Here is a 27,580-nt window from a genome sequence, read left to right on the forward strand (position 1 = left end):
TCTTATATAAATATCTTACCTGATGACCTAATGCTCAGTAAACTAGCTAGACTTTGTGCATTACTTCTGCATGCAGAATTCTTATGGTATCATTAGTATAACCACAATCTCATAAGGGGGTTTTCACAGGAAATTAAGTCAGTGTTATTCACTTCACTTCAATGTTATTCACTTCACTCTGCACAGAGAACTAAATGATCCTGAAGTCTTTCTTTTCTTTTAGTTGATATGACTCCTAGTATCCTTTCTATCTGCTATGAGCATTTATGTGTTATTTCTTGTGATATATTACTGTATTATCTATGCTACTGTAACACACTGAATTTCCCCGTGGTGGGACTATTAAAGTATTATCTTATCTCTCTTATCTAAAAGAGAGATATAAATTAAATCAATATTTAGTGTGACTACCCTTTGCCTTCAAAGCAACATCAGTTCTTCTAGCTACACTTGCACATAGATTGTTAGGAGGCTGGTCAGGGCTGGCAAGGGTTAATCTCCTTATGTCTTAACTGTGTTTTTTGGAACGGGTTTTCCTTGAGGTTCTGCCCCACCCTCTGGTGTGTTATTTAAGCTGGGTTCTGGCACCAGTTCAATGCTGGTTATTTGCTTGTGATCAGCCACTCTTGTAGTTCTCCTGTCTGCTTAGTCGTGTAACCTTTGCTTTGTCTGTTTCCTCTCCGGCCTACTGTCTGAGTGTCTGTGTAGTGGTATTAGTTGGTGTTATCGTTCTGGGTCACTGTGTATCTGTTAGGGTGAACTCCTAGAGCAGGGGTGGGCAATTAATTGAGAAATTGTAACGGTTCTAGAGGGCCATGCGTGTCGCGGCAAATTTAGCTCCACCCACTTCTCCGCGGACTCCACCCATTCTCAATCATTTTTCCATGTGCCCCACAAAGTAAAATCCTCATACAGTCACCCTAACATTATACCCCCCACATTATAATGTTTCCCTCAAAATGTCCCGCAGTATTAAGTCCCTCTCCTGGTGCCCCAGTATACACCAGCAGAAAATAGAGGGAACATTAAATTGGGGCAGCTGGAGGGGGACATTAAACTGGGGGCAACTAGAGGCAGACATGTCCCCCTCCAGCTACCCCCCATGGTTTAATATCCTCCTCCCACTGCCCCAGTTTAATGTCACCCTCCATCTGCCCACTAGTTTAATGTCCCCCTTCCATGTGCATTCGGTTTAACTGCCCCCCTACATCTTCCCCTAGTTCCCCCCTCTTGCTCACACATGCTGTCTCTTCTCTCTTTGTCATCCAGCAGCCTCCATTGCCGGCAGCTTGCAGCAAGCACACAGTCATAGCCTATCCTGGTGATAGGCTGTGATGACATCACAGGTCCTTGAAAAACCTTCCACTAGCTATGCGGGCTGGACAGAAGCAGTCAGAGGGCCGGATGTGGCCCACGGGCCGCTCGTTGCCCAGGTCTGTCCTAGAGTCTCTATTTAGGTTCCTGTGAGGCGTCCTCTCATCAGAGGAAAACTCTAGCACTAGGAAGGCTTAGTCAGGGTGAGGGATAGGGAAACTTCCTCTCCTATTATTCACCTGCCTATTTTGGTTTAAGTTTTTTCTTATTTTGCCTGTTTATGTTTATTTTGCTTTTCTAAATTAACCAGTTTATTTCTCAGGTACATTTGTTATTACTCTGTTCCGAGACAAACATAAAACAGATTTTAAAAGGTACTTTGCTGGGAGATTGTTCAAAACATGTTGAAGAACTAAACAAACATCTTCTGTGGATGTAGGCTTGCTCAAATACTTCTGTCTCTTCATGTAATCCCAGACAGACTTGATGATGTTGAGACTTGGGGCCACTTCCAAGCATAAAGTCAATGGCACTGCATTCTCCTGAGATATGTGATGCTATGTGGTAGAGGTCTCCAAAACATCACCAACACAACCAATGATCTTTCTGGCCTCCACCAGTTCTCTATCCTCTTGTATCTGATTTCTGGCATGATAGAGCTCATAGTTGCCTGAAAATGTGCTTGTTGATCTGGAAACTATACTAGGACCTATCTTCTACATGGTGGATAGTGGATATTTGAAATATTCTATGTATGGCTTAGATATATGTGTCCAATAAATCAGACTCCTCATCCACGTCTCATATATGTATGTGCTGTGGTTTCTCTTTACTTTTATAGCAGCACTTTCAAGACCTCCTCCAAAGGCTGGTCACACCACATTTTGATTTGATTAAGATTATTTTTTATTCATAAAATATATCTATTTTGAAAGCTTTCTTACTTTACAGCATTTTTTCACACCCGCATAAAACCCATATACATACATACACAGAAACACACAGTTGGGTCCACAAGACTGAATGTGTCCCTCTTTACCAGACATGTTCAAATATGTGTATCACAAGTTAATCATCTTTTGCAAAAGCAAAGGTATTATGAGTTACAGTTAACAGAAATGAATATGCTAACTATCTTATTTGTCTATGTGTGGGAGAGTGTGAATTGCAAGCATTTAAGGCTTTTGTTGGTTAACAAATCTGGAGATCAGTTAGATGTGGATATCTTGGTATTCAGTTATCACACACTTTAGCTGTTTTCCATATGGACATATTGGTATTCAGTAATCACACACTTTAGTGGTCTTCCATGTGCTAATAGCATCGATTGCTCAGGAATGGTGGAGGCTAGAGAAAAATTCCCAGTTGTGCCGGAAACATGGATCAGTGCCTGTTAGATGACGCAAATAAGCTGGTCTTGATGGAGGTGGTGAAAAGTCCTCTTTAAAGCTGAAAAGTCTACACTTCAATCACATCTCACTGAGGCCTCGTTCACAATTGTGTTGGTAATCCGCTCGGGGAGTCTGCATGGGACCCAAACGGACTACCGAACGCATTTGGAAGAGGTGTGCAGTGAAAGCACACAGACCCCATAGACTATAGTGGGGGCCGTGTGCTTTCCGCATGGTCTCCGCACGAGTCATTTGGACAGAAAAGTAGATCGTGAACTACTGCACACCGTGCTTTCTCTGCACACCTCTTGCCAATGTGTTTGGTGGTACGTCTGGGGGTGTCCCAATGTTGACTCCCCTGAATGGATTGCCGACGCAGGTGTGAACGAGGCCTCACTCTGTTCCAATGTACAGAACTAAATTAGGAAAATTCTGTCACTTTCACAATTTGGTCTTTTGTATATATTTAGGATACAAATATCATATTGTTTGACATTAAAGTCTTACAACAGTCCATTGATAACCAATCTAGTTATTAAAAAGCATTAAATATGACAAATATATACAACCAACACCAATGTGATTTTACAATCTACAATGTGCTTTTGTGTTTTGCTTTTTATACTTTAGGGACACCAGAATAAACAAAACCGCCTCTGACAGATCCAGGCTAAACATGTCTACATTTATCTTAAACAGTTTACTAACAGCTTGATCAGAGCTGACAATGTTCCTGTAAACCTGGACTTTCAGAAATCATTACATCAGATTGCTTAGCACAAATGTGCAATTTGCTGGGGGGAGACACCTTATTTTGATTATATAACAACAATGCCCTTTAGAAGAAGAGTTGCCTGTTCCATCAACTAGATATTACATACAAGCAGGCAAGGATCAAGGGCAATGCTTCTAATATTCTATACGATTTGTGGCAAAACCACTCAATCAAAGTTGAAATAAGAGTTGAGGAATGGCAGAATGTGTTACGATGACATACAAACAAAGTGTTCCAGGTTTCCTATAGCAAGCGTAGATGATTTGGCTTTTGAGCTAAAGGTTTACATACAATATTTGCCAGATGTCATCTACTATTACATATTTAATAGTGTCTGGTCTTTGTATTGTCTTTCATTAATAGGCTGATATCCAAATTTCAGTGGCAAGGTATCCCTGTACCATCACACTAGTACTACCATGCTTGACTGTTGGTATGATATTATTTACTTATACTATTAAATTAAACATAATTTAACAAAAGTGTTTGTCTCATCATTATAATGGTGACTCCTTATAGCCAGTGACTGGCTGCAGAAGTCGGAGTTCTCTGTTATAGGATGATATTGCTGGACTAGGAAAGTGGCCGAGAATCAGGCAGCAGTGGGGAAACCATAAGGTGAACATGACATTTATATCTTATAGCAGCAGTCTTAGCCATAATAAATATGATTGTGCTCAGTTGGAAAACCTCTTTAAGGTGAAGGCCACATGATGCGAAAACAGTGCTTTTTGTTGCACATTTTGCTGCGTTTTTTTTTTTTTTTTTGCCAGAGTCACAGCATCCCTCCTCCTACATTTCTTCATTGCTTCCAGAGCAGCTAGTCACGTATAGCGCGTGTGCGTGATTTTAATCGCGCTGTACGTGAGTAGCTGTTGTGAAGGAAGAAGTGAAGAACTGTAGGAGGGATAATCTGTAAAGAAGGGGTGGCGAGAACTGGGGAAGGCTGATGATGTTGCGGTTCTCAGAGAACATCAAGAAGGCTTCCGGTGCTCCGTGCAGGATAATTAACATATCAATAAAACCGGGCTAATTCCAAAACGGTGGCGCTGATCAATGAATAGAAGGTATGCCTTGAATAGCCTTTCTAAATGCTTAGTTAAAAATCGCCATATCCAATCATAGACTCCCTTTAAGTTTATACCAAGCCTATAACTTGTCTTGTTACTTTGTCAACTTTTTTCTTTTTGACTTTCAAAGCCTAGTTTCTAGTACACTTACGATTTTGTTTTAATTAAGTGTTTTGCCTGCACATGCCCTATAGAAAAGAATTACATTTGATGGAATATTTCTTCGATACACAGTGCAATATCATGGCTTTATGTATAAAAAAATGCTGCCTCATTCTTTACATACCCGCGGAAAAGTGGTGAAGCGGTCTAACTCCTCCACGAAGCAGAACATCTGCAAACTGATCGCTGACATGACAATTAAGAGGCTGGCAGTGAACACCACAAGACTTCCCAGTTTTTTACCAGGTCCGAATATTTTATATACAAAGTCCTCCAAGGCAGGTGAAATCTTTATCAGTCGAACCACTCTTAGCACCTGCAATAAGAAGTATTCATATTACTGTACAATAACCCAAACTCAGATCATGGTTCTCATTGAGTTCGTCTATAAGCTGTTTGCCCAAAATAAATATTAGCTTCCTTCTTTAGAGAAAATGAGGACAATCTGAAAATAGTAAGTAAACCAAATGATAGAAAATGTCATATTTGTCAGTGAACATACTCAATACAAATAACCCCAATAGAGACATTTCCTGTGAGACTATTTCATTTGAAGATACTTTCATAAACCCTCTGTAAAAAAAACAACATTAAGCAATTTGGATCAACAGAAATCTTATTAACTCCATGGCGCTCCAGGCTGTAATAGTACGACATGGAACTTAGTGCACTGGCTTTGATTTGTTACTCTGTCAAATGACACGGTGACTGGGTGATCATGGCTGCTGTTGATGGTCAGGCCCGAGACCAACTGCATCGGAAATGGACCTGGGATAATTTGCATTAGTTCCAGCCCTACTATCGATATGGTCAGTAAGTTTTTGTGAAAGTCTAACTAGGCTGCACCAAAAGTTTTTATTCCTAACTGGCACATAATCTATACCAACTAATAGCTGCATCAAAAGTTGTATTCCTATTTTGTGCCTATTATAAAAGAGAACATTAAAAAGAGAAATGAATAAGTGACATCATTTATGCGGCGTTCACACCAGCGTCTGCTATCTGCCCAGGGGTTTCTGTCCTCATCCCCGGTGAAAGAGAATTAGGGTCGGCTTGCCGGTGGTCAGTTTTAAAACCCATTAATTTGATTCAGTATAAACTGAATTATGCTATGTAATAATGTGCACTAACCAAAAATGATAATTTCATAACTTATATATGTAGGAATATTGCTTTGACACCGCCACTAAAAGTGAATAGGTTCATCTTCAGTGTATGCATCAGACAAAGCTTCGTATGCATAGACATTTCCAATGGTACTGTCATGATACTAGTGATACAGGATCAGGAGTCCAGTAGTCAGGGAATGCAGAGGAGGCTGGAGACAGCAAGTGGGTAGCCCACAGGGGGCTGAGGCAGTAGTCCAAGAGCATATTAGAAAAGACCAGGTAGAAGTTTATAGTAATTCAGGAGCTGTATTAGAGCTATGGTGACCTTGCAGCCAGCAGGTGGAGTTCCAAGGAAATGAAGAAGATCTCCAGCATGAAGGTCTCCTGGGTGTTCCAGCTGTATTCGGATAAACAGAACACAATACCAACACAACAGGAAGTGTCAGTCACCTATATATAGGAAACCCAATCAGGGTAATACAGGGCGGGTTCCAATCATTAGAAACAGCTGATGAGCCTCAGGAGTAGGCTCCACACAGAAGTCCAACAGACCAAGCTGAATAGCTCAGGAAGCAAGGGGACCCTGGGCAAGACAGCAGGTCACAGGTTCAAATCCTGACAGGTACTGTTACAAAGCACCCATCAAATACAATGTACATGCTTCTGCCAAATCATTCAGCGTTAGAGCTTGTTCATCTGTATGTCCAATTGGGGCATGCAGACAAGGCTTGTCCATTCCATTAGACAGAAGATTCATTGTGTATTGTACGAAAACAAAATGCACAACTTTTACACTTACCTGGAAGTATGTAAACTGAGAGTGATAGAGAACGGGGTAAATATGAAGAGTAGTCCCAACTACAAGAAGTAGTTCAAATTTGTGAAGAGATGAGCTAATGTAGCCTGTGAATCCTAAGCACCAAATCTTTAACAGAGCTTCCAGGTCAAAAAGTACTGTAAATGCCACCTGTGAAGGATAAAAAAAACAGATTTACTACTCAACAGGTTACCCATCAAAATTCAGTGCTGGCTGTGGCTCTACTCCCTGGCCTGAAAATGAATCTTGAAGGCATATTAATATGAAAATGGTCTAAGATGATCTGACACTCTAGCTTTTTATTATCATGACCAGCTATCCTGCTAGTGACAATGACTGCCACGTCAGATATTACATTCTTTCTTTCCTGTAAAGATCTCTGTTGCCAACTTGGTAGATCACAGGTAGCTTCTCTTCAGCGCGGTCTGGTCTTCTCAGTCAAGTGTTGACATGTGGTGGAAGTGAGAGAAAATAATAAACAGTTTTACTCACCTCTCCGGGGACGTCTGGGGCATTATCATACAGGCCCAAAGCATTATGGTAGCAGTAGCAGCCTGTTGCCATATAGGCCCAAAGCATGTGCTAGCAGTAACAGGCTATTACTACTACCACAGGTTTTGGGCCTATATGGTAATATCCCAGACCACGTGACATCTGGGATATTACCATATAGGCCTGAAGCCGGCTAGGATTAACATGAGCACAAACAGAATGTCATGCATTTTCCCCCCTCGACTTATTCTTGAGTCAATAAGTTTTCCCCGTTTTTTGTGGTAAAATTAGGGGGGTCGGCTTATATTCTGTTCGACTTATACTCGAGTATATATGGTACAGTATATCTGACTGAGGGTGAATATGTGACTGTGCAAATTTTTATTTCCATATTGTACAAAGTTATCAGATATGATGTATCATAAAAATCTGGATATTTACTCATTATTGGTATTTGTTACAAACTACCTAAAATAAAACTAAATACTTCAATATTATTTTTATTAAGAAAATGGCTTTATTTTTGTCATTAAATGATATTACCTAAATAATGTTATATACAGTAGATCCCAATATTTAATGATAGTGGAAATACCATAGTACCGCTTTAAAGAAGCATTGTATAGAACAAGATGTCAAGAGGTGTCAAATCACTGAATGCCCGTTGGTTATTTGCCTTTGCTTATTGTGCTCTTCCCATTATACCCTTCCTATTTTTAGTAATGTCCACCTAGAAAATCAGCAAAACAGATGAATCTGCACTTTTTGGTTGTTCCAACCAGTCATATTTCTGTCAATCACCCACCTCTTGACATCACTAAGTAAGAAATGCAATAAAATATACAAAAAGAAATAAGCTTTAGTGCAACTTAATATTAGAGAGAGATTCATCTTTTAATGGGAAATCTATGTACTAAATCTATGCCATCTGAAGGTCTGCCAAATGCAAGGCTTTGTAAGACTTACAATTTATATCCAATGCAAAACTCCTCACACGGGGATGCAGGATTTGTGAGACTAAATATCCTATTAATATAAAGACTATGTATTAGTAGTTTTATGATCTGCTCAGACAAAAAGCATTTACAGATTTTTAGTAGAGATTATACACAGAAAGGGCGCTGCAAATTACAGAACAATAGAAATAAGTGGGAATTTACCAAACACCATTCACAAACAGCAGAAATAAAATCTGCAGCATGCCCCAAATCTGCTCAATTCATGACAGAATTCCCTGGGGTGAGCGCTAACATTGTCACTGATTCACTGCAGCTTTTCTGTGGATTCGGTGTCTGAGCATATTTTTATAATATAATATATAATATAAAATATACTCGTATGTACTTGGGTATAAGCAGACCCGAATATAAGCTGAGGCCCCTAATTTTACCACAAAAAACTGGGAAAACTTATTGACTCGAGTATAAGCCGGGGGAGGGGGGGATGCAGCAGCTACTGGAAAATTTCAAAAATTAAAATAGATACCAATAAAATGACATTAACTAATCACCGATCTTTACATTAAAAATGAATTGATTGGGCTGCAAATGCAGTCACATATAGGACAGGTATAGGACACATATAGGACCTGCTCTATAAGTTGCAGCTCTTCAATTTGGCCCGGACACACAGCCGCAAAAGCGATGACATCTATGTGTACGAGTCCATTGAAATGTAATAGCCCATAATTTAATCCACCATTGCAGATAAAAAGTCTGGTCATGTGTATTAGTTTAGTAACTCCATGTGCCTCAGGTTAATAGCAGTTAACCCCATCCTGTCCCTCACATTAACCCTCTGTGTGCCTCACATAAGGGTTACTGATATGTGAGAGACCCTGACTCGAGTATAAGCCGAGGGGGGCTATTTCAGCATAAAAACTGTGCTGAAAAAGTCGGCTTATACTCAAGTATATACGGTAATAAAATATATGATACATATATTTAATATTTGGTCAATGTGCCGTGATCTTGGTGGCCATATGTATTCTGCTAAGTGCTAGTCATTTTACCTTTTTTTAGGTATTAGTATTGTAAGTCATATTTATGATACTGATCTCTTTATTTTTGGTATTTATACACCTATTAGGGTTAGGGATTATATGGTCTTTTTACTCTATCGATATTAAAAGTTATGTTTTAGCCTGATTTAGGACTCAAATTCCTTTTTTGTGATTCCAGTTTTGATAGGTGGAGCAGTCCTTCTGTAATAGTATTTAGACAAATCCCATCAGAGAAGACCAGAGCTCATCACTGGAAGAGCCAGGAGGGGTGGTTATGTATAGATGGTTTTGTTATTGTCCTTTACTATCTATCTATACTGTATATAGTAGTAAAATAGATCAATATGATACATATTTAGTCCAAAAAATGTAGTCAATATATTTTACAGATTTTCTGGACTGTATTTGCCTGTGTTCACAGAGTCTCAAGGTTCTTCAAATGTGATCTTATGACAATACGACATCAGAAAACACAGAGAATTTCTGAGAACGACAATGATGACAATGTATGATAAGTGAGCTGTATCATATTTCTTAAGCACTTATCTTTTTTATTTTTTGGATTTTTCACACTTTTTTTCAACACTTCCCATACTAAATTAGGTTATGTAAAAACAAGACATAGTTTTGGACACATTTAAATTACTTCTGTAACAATAAAAGCATTGACGTCACAATGGGAACTTTCATGCATGAAATACTTGGTACTGAGAAATCTTTGAATGAAATCGGGAACTAAAATGAGGTTCTCACTAATTATGTTTAATATAACCATGTTCTTACAAGATATGCCATTTAAGGTTTGAGAAATGTTATATAAGTGTTCCTGTCGGTTGCACTCTTGATGATAATAAGCAGCTTAGCAACCATCATGGATTGCCTACAGAGGTTCCACTCAAGCATCAGCTCATTACCACTGACATTTTCTTGCAGGAATCTAGCTTCCGGATTATTGGCTGACAGCCTTTATTCATTGTCAGACAAAAGAATTTGAACACGTTGGGAATATGTTGCTGGGGATCTTCAGAGAATGATTTACAGTATATTGAACGGTAACTACATATCTGCCTGTAATACCACTTTGTATACCCACCTCCGCAAGATAGAACTCATCGTATTGTCTTTTAAAGTTTTCCCCTTTGTAGTAGTTGCTGGCAGCGACAATTACATCCACAGCGACCATGCTTAGTATAAACATGTGGAAAATGGACGATCTCATCATTTTCTGCACATGGAAAGGAAAAAAAAATGAGTGAGGATTAAATCTCGGATTCTACATTTCCTCCCACACATAATATTCCGAGAAGGAATGATGATATTTTGCTGGAGTCCCATAAATGAATGAATGTTTCTTGTGATACATATGTAAGAATCAGCTGTAATTTTACAAATGGTATATGGTATTCATGCAAATTGCAATCAGCATGGCTTTTAACTGTACATCATGCACGCTTGTGTAAGTGGAAGAGACAGGTTTAATGGGGAAGAGAATTAAAGAAATCCTTTATCTGGTGAACTGAATTTGTCATTTTGTCACAGTAAAAGCATTGTTAATTCCACAAAACATTATCTACCATGCTTGACATTAAAGGGCAATGTGCTAATTATAGTACATTAGTGTCAATGCTTGTTTGTACTGCATTGTGTATGACGGTTTTATATTAGTACATAAAACATTTTATATCCAATGTGATGTGATTTGGAATATAAAGGTACAAGTACCAGATGGAGGATGGCTTTTCAATAGCACATGACCTATTCCTAAATGTCAATAGCACAGATATGCTTAGGTAGTTAATACTGTATGGTATAGATGGACATTACTAGTACTATCAGTTTAGTTACAGTAACCTAAGGGTTTAGATAACCAGTTCGGTCTCACTGAAATGTGTCTTTAAATAATAAGGTTTCTAGTTAACATTCCTGGAAGGTTAAGTCTGAGCATTCACATGGAATGAACTAATGTGATTTAACAAGGCTAAAATAATAAAATGTTACATTTACTGTATCTAATGTTACATTGCATCCAACCCACTGACCCAGATTGTACAAAACACTTAAGATTAACAGTAATGACTCATACAGTGTGTGACATAAAGGACAAATCAACCTAAAAGAAAATATCTACATAAACCAGACTTCAAGAAATGGCCTTAAAATTCTGTGTTGGATATTTAAAAGCTGAACACATATCATCAAACCATTTCTAAGGCCGGGGCCCCATGTTGCGAAAATGACGCTATGTCGCAAAAAAATGCTATGTTTTACATTACCTGCAAAGTAGATGGGATTCTGGTTAATCCCATTCACACATTGAGAAAAATATCCACAGCAGAAATGCTGCGATGTCAAAAACCTTTTGCTTTTTTGCAAATTGCAGAATGTCAATTATACCTACGGAAACGCAGGTGTGTTCCATATAGATACACTAGGGATAGAAAGTCCATAGAGGAAAATTCTGTGAACTTTCTGTGAAAAGCGCTGCAGGAAAAAAACGCAATGCGTTCCTGCCATGATCTTTTCCGCAGCGCAGTTTGGCTGTGGCTCACTACTTGGGGCCTTAGCCTAAAAGCTAGCGTTTTTTTTTTTGTAACTTTAGATTTTCTGACAATAATCCTTGCCATAAATTATATTCATTGACACATTAGCTGTTGATAATGATTCTCACAGCTATGAAATAGGTCGCATTGCGTTAAAACATTTTTAATACTGTAACTTACTTTTTTATATTAAAGAGGTTAGCTGAATAAATATACCTTGGCTGCTTATAGTATAGCCATCCCCATAGCATAAGCAAATAACCTTGGAGATTAGGAGAGGGGCAGAAAAACCCAGGGGTTGAGGGCTGGTTTCTGATCACGTGACCCAGGGGTCAGAACCAGGCCAGAACACCCCATGTCCATGATGAAAATGATAAATCAAGGTACATTTTAAGTCCCAAGGCAACCCCTTTAAAGAAATTATCTCACTTTCATTGCAATGACCTTCTAGTATAAAAGACTCTTATGTGATTGGTATAGTAAAAATTCTGTGCAGGCAAAGAAACCCCCTGAAATCCTCACAAGAAAGCAGACATCTGAATACCCAAAGATATCGCAATAGAGCTTGATGGCTTGATTCCTTAGGTCATCATGTGGAAATGCAGTTTTGTGCAATATCTATTCAGGTATACTTTGTGTTAGCAGGAGCTAAACATTTTTGTGTACTGGATTGTCTGTACCTGCTTGGTTGGATCCTATTAAGGTTTTCTGGATTCCCAACTATGAGATATATTCTACATTTGATTGTGGTACATAAGACTACATGTAACATACAATAAGTGGTGCATAAGACTACATTTGGTACATAAGACTACATGCTAAAAAAAACATCTGTGAAAAACTGATATCCCTTTACACAGGAGAACTATTCTAGGTGATAATGTAGGTTCCTGCTGTTAAAGCAAATCAAATATACTTTTTATGCAAGGTTTCTAGTAAACCACATAACAAATAAGCAGCTTTTACTTATGTGACTGGATTCAAGTCTTTGGTTTCTGTATTCTAACAGAAACCAAAGACTAACAGATTCCATTGACAATAATTATATATTATTATAATCCTGTCCAGGATTTGTTTTCACTTGGTAGGATAGCATACAGTAGCAGACTTGCCATTGGATATCAGTGGTTTCAGGAATTCCGGAGATTGCTAAGCACTACATATGAGCGAGTACTAATTGAAACGGCCGTTTCGAATAGCACACACCCATAGGAATGAATAGAAGTGGCTTCCATTCATTCCTATGGGTGCGTGCTATTCAAAACGGCCGTTTCGAATAGTACTCGCTCATCTTTACCAAGCACGTACCAAGTTATCAGACAGCTGTAACAACTATGGGTGAAAGTAACTTCTATCTTAACTAGGACATACATATATAATGTGGGTCACACATAGCCATGCCTATTGACCTTTAACCTTTCAGATGTTGTGGTTACTTTTAATATTGTTCTAGGCATTGGACTGGGTGTCCCATAGTGAGACTACAAGAGGTCTTCCATTGCTAAGGCAGCAGGGAGTTTTCTGAAAGCTTTAAGCCCTGCCAGATGTAAAAGTGAAATTTAACCCAGTGTTTTGTAGCAAAATGCAACTAAACACTTCTGACCATTGTTGTTGCATATGAACTATATATTGAACCTTATAAGGTGGTGCTACACGTTGTACTGGATGTGGCTACAGCTGCATCCAGTTCTAAGACCACTGCCACACCAATTCATTTCAGCTGTATGTCATAGCTGGCTGTGTGGCTGTGTGGTTTTGCAGGTACAGCGCAGGCAGAAATGACATAAGTTGAAATGAATTGGCATTTCACTCACTAAGGAGCGAACGAATCAGTGGCCCGGAGACTATAACTGCATACAGCTGCATACAGCCTGGAGAATATAGCTATATATGATGTGGCTCCACCCTATGGGCCCCTTCACACGGAGGATACGCTGGCTGATTTTGAACGTGTAAACATTCCGAATCAGCGGCGTTTAAAACAGATCCCATTGCTTTCTATGGGAGCCGGCATACGTGCGCTCCCCATAGAAATTAAAGGAAAAAAGCAGCCCATTCATTTCTATGGGGAGCGCACGTATGTCGGCTCCCATAGAAAGCAATGGGATCTGTTTTAAACGCCGCTGATTCGGAACGTTTACACGTTCCGAATCAGCCAGCGTATACTCTGTGTGAAGGGGCCCTATGGGTAATGCCACGCAGTATTCCAAACGCAGCTATAGCTGCATTCAGGGCTTGGACCACAGGTGCATTCAGTTATAAGTAAGTGAAATATTATTTAATAATAGATTATGTCTCATTACTGGGTGCTAGTGCACCTCTGTGTTTTACTTAAGTAAGTGCATGCATTTTTGGAAATCATACCTATTTCTTGCATTTTAGATCAGTATTAGTTATTTTTATTGGTGTAGAAAAAAACATCACATGAGTTAACAGAACTAAAAACATTAAAGCTGGTGCAGTGGAGGGGGAGTGGAAACAGCCCTGTTCCTATTCAAATAAAAGGAGCAGAGTTGTTGTTCCCTTGAGCCACAACTATAGAGTGGATTGGACTGCAGCTCTATTACTTGACTATTCAAGATGTTTTCAACTATTCAATTGTTCGAGTTGTTTCCACTTCCCATCCACTACAGCAGCTTACAATGCCTGTATGCTGCCGGAATAGCTGATTTGTGCAGGTTTCAGGTGTCAGACCCCTAGAGATAATACACTGATGCATTTGGGACCAGAAAACCCCTTTGAAGCTGGGAGCCCATGTGGCACAAATGTGGCTGGAAGTAAGTCACACGTATAGTTAGGTTATCAGTTCTGTTTAGTTAGTTGCTCAGACGAGCAGGTATTTATTTTGTTTTTATCTGAAGCTCAGGCTGTATTTTGTTTTGTTTATTTTGTGCCTAAAGTCAAGGTTTATTTATTTTCCTGGTTTTTTTTCTAAATAAACCAGTTTACTGCACATTTTGTGTCCTTGTCTTGACCGTTGGGTCCGCACCACTGCTTCTACCAAGCTAACTTCCCCACACTTGTTAGAGTATAGGGACATCATAGATGGGACTTATGCCCTCAGGTCTATGAACATTGAAACCATGCATTATATGGATGATCATTCATTTGCACAACAGAAATACAATTCTATATTTCTCCTGCAATGAATGTTACAAGGAAAATATACAACCTGATGACTGCTTCTTTGTGAGTGTAACATTGTGAGGGGTTAATTCCAGTTCCTAAACTGTAACTTAGAAAAATAGAGAAAAATAAGCTAACCACTAACCCTGAGCGTATACCCAGAAATAACAGATACGATGCTTCCTCAGTAACCCTGAGGCTTATATTTTGACTAAATGTGCTGATCTTTGTGTCTAAGTGCGTATTAGAATATATCTGGTTAAAACCATTTTTTCGCTGCCCCTCCGTACTACATGCTGGTGGATGTAAGTTACCATATTTGTACATCGCAATACGTGATGGCCATAACAAGATGCATAAAGTTCACAAGATATGAAGTCAGTTCTAATCTCTTGTTTTGTCTGTCATCCATTAGCATGAAACCTGGAAGGTCATGGCATCCATTTCATCAGACTGTGCTAACATAATTACACACTAAAATGGATGACACGGACAACCATGTGTTAACTCATGTATTGTTTATACACGTATTCATAGTTTGTAAACGCCCATTTTGTACTTTGACCAATGATAATTCATATTTCTATATGATGTAGTTTGTTATGCCTAAATTATCATGCAACCATTATTTCTCTATAAAAGCTAAGTAATATGTAATAAACTTTGGAACATTCAAATTACGATACTTGAGTGTCTATCTGTCTGTTCTACGAGCGCTCGTGATTACATCATCAATTTGGACTACGACAACATATCCAGGGCTGATTGCTCCTAACAACATATAGGAACAGTGATATTTTAATGCTTAACAGATGAATTGTGTGTGTGCATTAACCTATACTAGTAGTGTTTGTCTGAATATTGTTAAACCCAAATTTATTTCTAGAGTTTATCACAAATGAGTATTCATTTTATTCCTCTGAAATCTTACTAGGTCAAATGGAGGATATCTGTGTAATTTTCCTTTTTCCACTGAGAACTATCAGCTTTTCACCATGGCAACTCTTCTCTCTATAACAGAATATGTTAAAAGTAATAAAGCAAGAAATTCTAAACTACTTTACATTTATGCAAATAAAAAGGAGAAAATTAAATGTAAATTATGGAAGATTTCAAGAAAAAAGTCTCAATGTAATTTTGAGACATACATTTAGAAAACTTTGTTGTCAAAGCCCTTCTAAAGTATTAAAAAATGTGTAAAATCACAAGTACGCTACTGCTGATAGACCATTCTTGTCAAATATTCTGGTATGTGAAAAAAACAAACAGAGTTGTTGAATCCTACTGTATGTGTGAAGTCTGTGCATACAACATTTACCTACTTTCTTCTAGTGGAATACCCAGATAAGATGCCTTGACATTTAACTATTCCGCAGTGTATCCTAATTTTTCTGCAAGGAATTTATTGCCAAGACTGACAGTGTAACTGACTAAAGTATGGTTTAATGTACAATACCGTTCAGATTTGTTTGCATATTTAAAATAAAAAATAGTTTGCCATGTTGAATTGCAGGTAATGCTCATTTCAGTTAACCATGTCTATACATGATATATATATGTTATTATAACAGTATTACAATGGAGTCTACCACCTCCCACCTAAATATTCAACTGCTACCAAAGCATTACAGAGCACATTGCAATGATAAACAGGACAGAAACCCAGCAAACCCCATTATAGTCTATGATAGTGATGGCAAACCTATGGCACGCGTGCCAGAGAGGGCACACAGAACCCTCTATACTGCCATGCGTGTGATAGCTCGGATCGCTCACTAACGGGGAATCTGGTACAGGATTCCCTGTTGATGAGCGATTGCTCTCTTCAGTTGTATGTGCAAATGCACATACAGCTGAAAACTGTCTGTGTAGGCCGCTGATCACGCGACCACAGCCTACACTGACTGCAGAGTTTGACCTCTGCCCCGATCCAGGCGCGATGATGTGAGTCATCAGCGCCCACAGTCAAAAGGAGGTGGACACTGGTGGCTCTTCATGGTTAAGTACAAGAGTATGTCTGTGTGTCTGTCAGTCAGTCATACTGAAGAGCATAGAATACTGTGCATGGGAAAGAGGAGGGGCATACTGTGGGGCATATAATACTGTGTGTGTGTGTGTGTGTGTGTGTGTACACTAGGGAGCATATAATACTGGGGGGGATGCATACTGAAGAGCATATAATACTATGGGGGGTACTAGGGAGCATATAATACTGTGGGGGGTACTGAGAAGCATATAATACTGTGGGGGGGTACTAGGGAGCATATAATACTGGGGGGGATGCGTACTGAGGAGCATATAATACTGGGGGGGGCATACTGAGTAGCATATAATACTGTGGGGGGGTACTGAGGAGCATATAATACTATGGGGGGTACTAGGGAGCATATAATACTGGGGGGGATGCGTACTAAGGAGCATATAATACTGTGTGGGGGTACTAGGGAGCATATAATACTGGGCGGCATACTGAGTAGCATATAATACTGTGTGGGGGGTACTGAGGATCATATAACATTGGGGGCGTACTGAGTAGCATATAATACAGTGTGTGGGAGGCGTACTGAGTAGCATATAATACTGTGTGGGGGCGTACTGAGTAGCTTATAATACTGTGGGGGGGGTACTGAGGAGCATATAATACTGGGGGGGCTATTGTGGTACTGTGGAGAATATAATACTGTGTGGTGAGCCTACTGTGCAGTGCCGCACCTCCCATGAGGCGACCTGAAGCGAGCGCTTCAGGCGGCACTATGCCAGGGCCTCAGGGAGGGCGGCATTTTTGCTAACCTAAGCCAGTCCAGGACAAGCTGTCCTGGACTGGCTTAGCACGGAGCGGTGGTTTGGGGAGGCCACTGGCGCAGCGCTGCTCCAGCAGCCTCCCCTCACGCTCAGGCAGAGCGCAGGCAGTCTCCGGGCCTGCTCTCTGCCGGCGAACGGCGCTAAGCCCCGCCCCCTTTCGAGACATCACGCCCCCTCTCTAAGCCACGCCCCCGCTCCGCCCCCTCCTCCCGGTCGGGGGGGGGGCGGCTTTCTGTACTTCGCTCGGGCGGCGAAAGGAGCAGGTTCACCCCTGCTACTGTGGAGCATATAATACTGTAGGGGGGGGGGGCACTGCAGAGCATATAATACTGTCTGGGGTCCCCTCACTATTTATGTCACACAGTATCTGTTTTATAGCAGATATGATATTAGTACAGGCTGTAATAACATTATGTGGTCACTGTAAAACAGATCCTGTGTGATGTAAATAGTGACCATTAATTGTTCAAAAGTATAAAATGCAGAGACCTTTACATTTCAGTACAAAGTTGCTTGTATTATTGAAAGCTCTGTAAAGCCCCATTCACACGATTGTAATTTGAGGGTCTGTAACTGTCCGCAATTGTGGATCTGCAGTGTATTAAGTTTAAATTGCCATGTTGGCACTTCGTGATAATTTAGTAGGTTTTGGGTTGCAGTTTGGGCACTCGGTCTCTAAAAGGTTCGCCATCACTGGTCTATGAGGTCCGCAAGGTCCCCAAGTAGACCCGAAGAACAGAAATCCAGGTGCAGGTGTGAACCTTACTTTAATATGTATGCCACTTTTGCATCTGTTTTAGCCTAAGGTTGCTGCCAGTGCCACAAAAAGACGGACAGGGTCCAATGTTCTGTGACCACAGGCAAAAATGGATTTTCTGGCAGGTGCGGCCATCCGCAAGTGTATGGAACAGTATATTTACATACGGATTAAGAGACAATTTTCATGGCAGCAACATTGCACAATTTCACACACAAAAACATATATTCACTATGTTATTAACTACCCTCACAACAGAATATAAATGGTTTAATAGTGATTTTGGTGGTGGTACACCTTTAAAACTAGTTGTGTCTATAATTGTAATACTGGAGCCATACACATCTTTATCGGATAAAAAATGACATTTTATTTTTTGGCGTATGGTGTTCTTGTCTATATGTAACATGGACATTTCTACAAAGGTGGAATCTGAATTACAAATAAGCAAGAATTTATCATAATTTGATGCCTACTTAACAAGCTTTGGAGCGGGAATTTGAAGCTACATTTTCAAAGGTGCCATTTGTCACTGTATACCTGCATATTTCCTTCTTGATGGTTATAATGCTAATTAGAATTTGCAGAAGCTTGAACATAATACGCTAGCAGGTGTTGTTTAGCTTCTTAATTAATATTAATGATCTTATCTTTAAGGTTCTAAACACAATTAAACTTGCACATTGGGATAAACTATGGGCTTCATTTAAAACTGATTTTTTGGATCAGAGTCTCATTTTTGAAACTGTTTAGTTTACAACTGGAGTGCTGAAAATCCCTCACCAAGCAGCAGTTGATAATTGTTAAATATTATAGGTATACCCAGTGTCGCACTGGGATATCTAGGGCCCTACTATTACTGGGGTACAAGGCATAAAAAAGTTACACCATTTTCTTGACCCCGTCAGATAGGACATCAATATTAGAAAGGAGGATAGGACCCTTAAAGGGGTTGTCCAGGAACTTGATCAACCCATATGGCAGACGGGGAGGTTCACATCCTCATCTCTAATCAGTGCTCTTTTGTCTTCTAACAGAGTCCATTTATTATGGTTCTGGTGCCTTCTTTCCAGGAGTCATGCCCTTCATTTGACCACAGAGACCAATTAGTGGCTGATGGTAAGTAACTGGTGACATATGTGACTCATGTCACTGATCCCTCTTTAGTGACCCCTGAGGAAAAGTGATTGCTCTCAGCGTTCACACGGGGTACAGGATTTCCAGCAATGAGTTGCCTGTACAAGACTGACCAGACAATGGCGGGGAGAGTCTTTTTTTTTTAAAAAAAATTTAATTTATGGACCTCTTTAAAGGGCTAGTCTGGGCATAATTTTTTTATGGTCTATCCTAAAAATAGACCCTAAATACATTATAAGGGACTGACACACGGCTGTCAGGGAGGCTCCTTCAATGCAGCTCAGCTCCCAATGACTTCACTGAGCACTGAGATGCAATGAAGGTGCCCAGCCACTATACAGCAGACGAACGCCAGAAGCAGTTGAGTATAGCTCATCAGATGATTCATCTGATGTGATATGGACAAAGGTCCTTGATATGGAAGCCGGCGGTGCTATATTTTCTACTGTAAATATGTCACTAGGTTTTTCTGGAAACCTGGTCCAAAACATAAATGGTTGGGTTTTTATTGAAACCTGGTCTAAAACTGTGTACATGTCCGTGAGTAAAAGAATGAAGGACCTGTCAGTTTATGTAGATTATCTAATGTAGTATGGAGGAAGGTCCTTGATTTGGAATCCATTAGTGTTGTATTTACCTAGTCTTGGAGAGCAATCTAAAACCTACTCCTGATCTGTCTGTCAAATTTGGTGCAGAATGATTGTCAAATGAAGACTTACTCAGTGTGCTGACTCTCCATTACAGATATGTCAACTCAGAATAGTCTCAGGGTGATGACTGACAGATTGCGACAAACTTGACATTGACCTTTCAAGGAGACAGTTATATATATATGCAGACCCTATATAGACCTAGTTTGCTATTAATTTAATACAATGAGCAGTTGCACTTTTTATATTTTTGCCATTCAATGATCACTATAAATATTGTGTTAATTCTATTGTAATGGTCACCACATTACCAAATCCATGTACTCTGTGACAGTCATTTAATAAAATACAGTACTAAAATGGGTTTATGGGAATTCACTTCACACAGGCAAATTATATAACTATATCTATATACAGACAGTGAAACCTCTCCAAAAGATCACCTCACTAGAATATCATTCTTTCCAAGCATAATTTATTGCTATGTAGAGATATATCTCTATATGTCAGTACAATGTCAAAAACGATTATACTAATGAAGTTGGGAACTGGGCGAAAGTGAATACTCATTGAGGAACTGACCGTGTGAGGGAGCCAAAAAACCAACCCAGTGAGGTTAGTTGATATGTCTGCCACTGCCAAGTTCCAGTCTTTAATGTCGGCTCCAGCAATGATGTCCTGATATTGACATATGGCTACTACAGCCTAACACTGGTTACAGTACTAACAATGCAGCAAGGGTTTGGATGTAGAGGTCACAGGTTAGTTTGGAGAGTGAGCTGTAATAGTGTCATCCACATAATAACATTACTTATAGGGGGGAAATATTACCTGTAGGGGGTGCTCTTAGGGTAATAGCACAGTAATAGTGACCTCCCATATAACAGCATTACTTATGTGGGGGTATTTTGCCTGTGGGGAGGGATCAATTAGGATACTATAATAGTGCCCCCCATAGGTAACAGTATTACTTATGGGTGGAGCTATTACCTATGGGGGGCACTATTACACTAACAGTAAGGTAACAGGGTAAGGCTAATTAACTTTTTCTTTTGGTGAGAAGGCTAATTCCCAACATGGGCATGAAAATATGTGCATGCTGTTGTAGACAATAGAGGAATATATGAACTCTACACATCTTAAAGGGATTCTATCGGGGGGGGGGGGGTCCCAGCGCTCAAACGGCACTAGGGGCATTCCCTGTGTGGCAAGAAAATGCTCCAGCGCCACCTTCTTCTTGTTCGCTGCCGCCGCCTCTTCTTTCCTGCGTATGTCCTTTGGCCATTTTTCTGTGGCCTCTCCTGTTCGGCCACAGGAAAATGGCAACATGCGCAGTTGGTACTTTTTGAAGAAGACGTGACGGGACAAGGAAGAAGAGGCGGAGGAGGCGAACAAGAAGAAGGCGGCGCTGGATAGTTTTCTTGCAGCACTGGGGACCACCCCTACTGCTGCGAGAAAACTAGCATATGGAAGAAAACCGGGATATCTAGGGAACGGTGGCACGAAGAAGACATCTAAGGTAGAAGAATAGCCTTTCTTAAGGCTATTCTGTCATGAGTTTAACTTAAAGCGGGATTCTAATGATAGAATCCCTTTAAGGGAGCATTCACACAGAGTAACGCCGACCGTAATTTGTGCTTATTTTTACTGGCGTAGAAATGCGAGGGTCACGTTTACGCTGCCTTTACGCTGCGTTTTTTTTACTATGAGCGTATACGGGCCGTTTTTTGCTCACGTAAACGCTCCGTAATGGAGCGTTTATGTGAGCAAAAAACGCTGCGTATATGCTCATAGTAAAATAAACACCGCGTAAACGCAGCGTAAACGCGACCCTCGCATTTCTACACCAGTAAAAATAAGCACAAATTACGGCCGGTGTTACTCCATGTGAATGCTCCCTAAATGTTTATTTTAGGTGGTGTTGTGCAATTTGCTTAAGGCCGGGGCCCTACATGGCATGAACGCTGCAGTTTTATTACAATCAATGGGGTCGGCCAGTCTCCACATGTAACTGCTGTTGTAGTGGTCCGTCTACTCTGCAATGGACAGTCTTAGGGCAGGTTCACATCTGCGCCCAGTCTCCGTTTTAGCTAATCCGGCCGGTTTCCATCTTCTGCCCCGCAAAACTGGACAAAGTCCTGCATGTCTGACTTTGTGTCCAGCTAAAAAAAACCTCTTTCCCTGCGGATAGACAGAAGACGAACACGGGTGGTTACCTCTGCAAACCCATTCAAATGAATGGGTGTGAAAGCTGACCGCCGGGTTTCCATCTCCTGTCCAGTTTCGTGGGGCAGAAGACGGAAACCGGCCAGATTAGCTGAAACAGAGACTGGGCACAGATGTGAACCTGCCCTAAGACTGTCCATTGCAGAGTAGACGGACCACTACAACAGCAGTTACATGTGGAGACTGGCCGACCCCATTGATTGTAATGAAACTGCGGCGTTTATGCCATGTAGGGCCCCGGCCTTAAGCAAATTGCACAACACCACCTAAAATAAACATTTAGGGAGCATTCACATGGAGTAACACCGGCTGTAATTTGTGCTTATTTTTACTGGCGTAGAAACGTGAGGGTCGCGTTTACGCTGCGTTTACGCAGTGTTTTTTTTTACTATGAGCATATACGCATAACAGCCGGATTAGCTAAAACGGAGACCGGGCGCAGATGTGAACCTGCCCTAAGACTGTCCATTGCAGAGATTGCTGTCAATAGGTGGGTAAGACTGACACATAAACCAGAATGAACAGAGATTTAAATGAATATATTACAAGTTCTTCCAACATTTTTGCAGAAAACTATATCATATACCAATTTACTTAGCAAATCATACTCTATAACATGATGCTGATAAATCAGATCGCACGACTAAATCCATCATGACATAACATGATGGATTCCCTTTAAAAATCCAGGCAAGACATAGGAATTCTGCAAACAATCCAATGTATAAGAACTTTCTAGCTTGCAGGGAAAGCACTGGAAATTTCAAGTAGTAATAACTTTTTAACAGGAGTCAAACAAAAGAGGACAACAATACAAGAAAACAGAAAATAAATCATAGCAGCTGTCAAAGGCTGAAAATAAAAAACACAAAGACTGCAGGCTGGAGATCCAACCAAACACGTTTAATTCCATGTTCATAGATGTTACGTTCATGAATGATGCTATTAGTTGTTTTTTGGGGTTCAGTAGATATTTCATTTATAAAGTATAGGTATACATTTTTCTTTTAATAAAATCCATTTAGCAGTACACCATTGTCAATTCATCTGTGTTAGAATAACATGTTAGCTATGGAGGCAGACGTTGTAGGCAAGCGTACGGTATAATAAATAGTCCCTAAACCTAACGTACAACCCCAGACAAGCATGAGTCATGTTCATTATTTATTAACCTACATCCACGTCTAAAAATGTCCTAATCCTCCTGTGGGCAGGAGGGGAAGGTCTGGCTGTGCGCGCCTCATGTATCACATTCTGTGTTACACTATATTCATGCATAACTATTTAGAGCAAGTATTTAGTGCTGCAGGTGGCACTGTTACCGGCAAAAAGAATTTTCTCCAAACACAGAATTTTATTGAGCATTTCCCAGCTTCCTGGCAATAGACCTAATACTACTAAATAACAGGCTTTCTATTAATGCATCCTTTCATTTTATTAACTGGCGAACAGGCGCACGTGGAGAACAGAACAGCACAGGGAACGACTTAAAAGCCATTTCAAAGATAAACGCATATTGAGATATTAATTACATCTAATAGGAAATCAACTATGTTACCTTTTCTCTCCCTACCACATCAGGAGAGCGCCGTAAATCAAAAGACTTCGCACTTAAAAAGAAAACAACTCATCTTTATCTGGCTGCATTATGGCAGAAAAAGCTTTCGAGCGATGATGTGAATATCGATCAGCTCTAATTTTATTTGTATTCCTTGAGTGTAGAAAGGATTGGATTTCAGCTCCGGCATAATGATTCAATAGCGCTCCACAGATTCGACTTTTTTTCCTGAATTACATAGTTTATTGCCTTAGATGGAAGTAGGACAAACATTACATTGTGCATACCATATAATCAATATCGGCTATTAATCAATGCCGCCATTCTCTTTGTGAATGAGTAGTTAGCAGTTTCTCTACTTTGCTATTGGCATTTTTATGTAAAAGGGCTTGTACAAGCGGGTGCCCCATGGTCAAGCTGATTGTACAAAGATTTGCTGCCGGAAGTGCCTGCAATCTCATCTACAGCAATGTCCCATTGCAGTAAGCATTTTACACCTATTTTTCTGACCTATCTTTAGAACTACTGCATTATACTAAACTACAATTTCTTGAGGGGACAATATTTTATTGATATTAAAAGGTTGAAGCTGTTACTTACCTTAGATCAGGACTATTGGCCATATCATACATTAATACTGAACAATTACTTTTACTGTACATAAGACATTCATTTATCACCATGAAGCATCCTGAATAGATTACCTGTAGACATGCTGGAGCTCTTCCCTGGGGCTTATTGACATCAACAGCAACTAGTTGCCAGCCACCACTAGCATCTTCATGGAACATCTTAAGAACAAACAAAGACTTATATTAATTCAGATTTACTTTAGAAAGACATGACAAGTTTTTAAGACAAGGCATGATTTTGTAATAAGGGTAGCTCCCATTCACTATTATGGGATATGCAGGAATATTGTAGAGTAGCATTGCTTGACTGTTCCTGTAAATCCTGCCCTAGGAGTCAGGACTTAGAATCCTTGTCCAGGGTCCTCCACTCTGGACAAGGGTTGAGCTGTTTTCCTCTTGTGTCACTTGTAAAGAGTTAAAGCAATGCCAGATTGGAAGTTGGATTGCCGTATTTTTCAAAGTATAATATTCACTTTTTAAGCAAGGAAACCCTTTGCTAAGAAGCCACATATTGTATAGTTAAAGACATTTGATTAATGAACAGGAGAAGTGTTATTAAAGCACTTTTATGATCACACAAATATATATATCAGATCAATACAAGGCTAGAGAAAGGAAGCTGGCCTAGCCATAGTGCAGTTGGTAGACCAAAGTCCAAACGTGATCAGGAGAAACACTCATCTCCTAAGTCCTGTGCAGACAGCAGGGATAGTTACTGACCATGCTCTCTGCACAGGACCCATTACTCATGTGCAGGCAGCAGGGATGATTGCCGATTTTGCTGCCATTATTCTAATGTATTAGTGCTAATGTTATTGAACTGTAAGTTCTGCATGGGGGAACTCAGGAGAATTATTCTGGGGGAGGGGTTTGAACATTAATGGCTTATTAGTGCCTCCCATACAGTATAATATCTCATTAGAACACACCACTCAGTATAATGTCCCATAATTGCCCAGCGCCCAGTATATTACCCCAATAGTACCCATTGCACAGTATAATGCCCCATTAGTGCCCGATGCACAGTATAATACCCATAAGGATATACCATGTGTGGAGCGCTATTGGGGCTTTTTTTTGTATGTGTCCTTGTGAGCAGTAGGCACAAACTGTTGGCTAATAACTCCCTTTATTTTCCCTAGCAAACCAGTTAGTGACATTAACTCTTCTACTCCATTTGTTTACAAGGGAAGGTAAAATAATATGCATTATTTTTTCCTGTTTTTTCTTGCCTAAATCTGAGGTGCGTCTTCTTGTTAGACGCATTTTATCATCTGAAAAATATTGGGAGATATCAAAGTGTAAATCTGAACTGAGGGCAATTCAGCAGAAGGAAAGGAAAGGGTAAACATGGCGGTTTGTGCAAGGATAGATAGAGCACAATTGCCTGTTTTTGGTGAGTAAATACAGTAGATGTCCTTAGGAAAAACAGCATGAACCGATGGGCAGAAAGTTAAATGATCTGAAAGGAAAGACAAGTGACACTGGCAAGAGTTGAACTCATCTAGGTTTGAATAAATGATCTGTGGGAGGATGAGCAATTCACAAGAACTACTGAGCTGATGCATATATGCAGTGAAACGTAGGGGCCGTGAGTCAAAACACAACATTGTTCACATGTACTCTCATTGCATCATTTATACTATAAGATGTCCGCTGGTAAAATACTGTGCATTGCCGCTTTTTAATACTGTATATCATTGTATCATAATTTGTCACATTATAGTTTAATGCCTATATTCTGTCCCATATTTTACATTGTTATATCTCTTCAGGATGATCGACATTTAAGTCAATGTTTGCATTGCATTTTTACCATACAGTTTCTACAACAGTCTGGGTGCTATTGGCTCCTACAGCATATATGTGGACAGTGTTCATTGACAGTCTTTTTATTTATCTATATATTTTTGATGGTGGCAATAAAATACATAAATAAATTAAGATCTATATATAAAAGAGTCTACAATTATTTTTCTGCACCCCGATTAAAATGCCTGAACATATGACTATTTAGTATAGATGGATTCATCTTCATGCCTTCAATCTGTAGGTTTTGGATAAGTACCACTACTAAAAATACTTTGCAAACAAGATCGTTTAGTAATCTTTATTGGTATTTTTGCATGTTCACAAAGTGAACAGAACATTGAGCGAATAACCGTAATAATATTAATCGGATCCAGGAAACAATATAGTTTAAATATTTCTTTATTTATGCCTTTGTAACCTAATTCTATGAACCAGAGAAGTTACTTTCTTACAAATACAAATGGCTTTAAAGAAATTTGGGCCTGGAATTCTGACAATGAAGAATTATGCCTTGAATCTAACATTAACATGGCCATCAGCTTTACAATACTGTAAGTCGGCTCGCTGATGCAAAACTAGATTGACACATAGGACCACAAGGGACACAGTTTTAGATCATTTGACCTTAAGCAAATGTCGTGGTGAACAAACTCTGACATGTTGCAAAAAGCATTTCGCCTAATCTATGTCTTGCAAAGATCTTTTCAGTTTTCCTTCAGAGCTATCCTGAAGCATAAGTCTAAGCGTAGATCTGTATCCCTCCCTGGCTGCTGCGTGTCCTCCAGCTCCAGTATTAGAATTCAGCACAGACAAACCCTTCAGATGGAAAAAGAAATGACACAATAGACGTATGTTTATCTGCCAAGGTGACTTGTTATTACTCATTTTTCATCATAAGTATTGGAATGCATGATGGAACCTCAGATGGAATGGTAACAGGGCTAAACATCTAAACTCCATGGGTATAAATAACCAATATGATATCTTTCTTTTCTCTATAAGGCTTTATTTACATTTATAACTAGCTTTGTGATAGATAACAACAGTACCCTATGGATCCTATTGTGGGGTCTATTTAGGGTTGACCTGTTTTCCATTGTTTTTCATTGAAAGAACAGTGTTGCATGCAATACTATTACTCCCACCTAACTTAACAACATTTGTAGCATAGCCTCCATCACAAATGTAGACAAGTCTGAATTAAGGAA

General features: G+C 39.7%; 1 protein-coding gene across 2 annotated transcripts in view; it reads right to left on the reverse strand.

Annotated features, from left to right (window-relative positions):
• Positions 1-27,580, reverse strand: part of NALCN (sodium leak channel, non-selective) — a 356,507-nt gene that overhangs the window by 190,227 nt on the left and 138,700 nt on the right. For both annotated transcript variants that reach the window (XM_075265321.1, XM_075265319.1), the window contains 4 exons: positions 24,633-24,719; positions 10,226-10,357; positions 6,621-6,788; positions 4,837-5,028 (listed from right to left, as the gene is read on the reverse strand). In XM_075265321.1, the coding sequence (XP_075121422.1) occupies positions 4,837-5,028; positions 6,621-6,788; positions 10,226-10,357; positions 24,633-24,719 (579 nt within the window). The remainder of the gene's footprint in view (positions 1-4,836; positions 5,029-6,620; positions 6,789-10,225; positions 10,358-24,632; positions 24,720-27,580) is intronic.

Source organism: Leptodactylus fuscus, chromosome 2 (assembly GCF_031893055.1).
Source record: "Leptodactylus fuscus isolate aLepFus1 chromosome 2, aLepFus1.hap2, whole genome shotgun sequence".
In the NCBI taxonomy this organism is placed as follows: Eukaryota; Metazoa; Chordata; class Amphibia; order Anura; family Leptodactylidae; genus Leptodactylus; species Leptodactylus fuscus.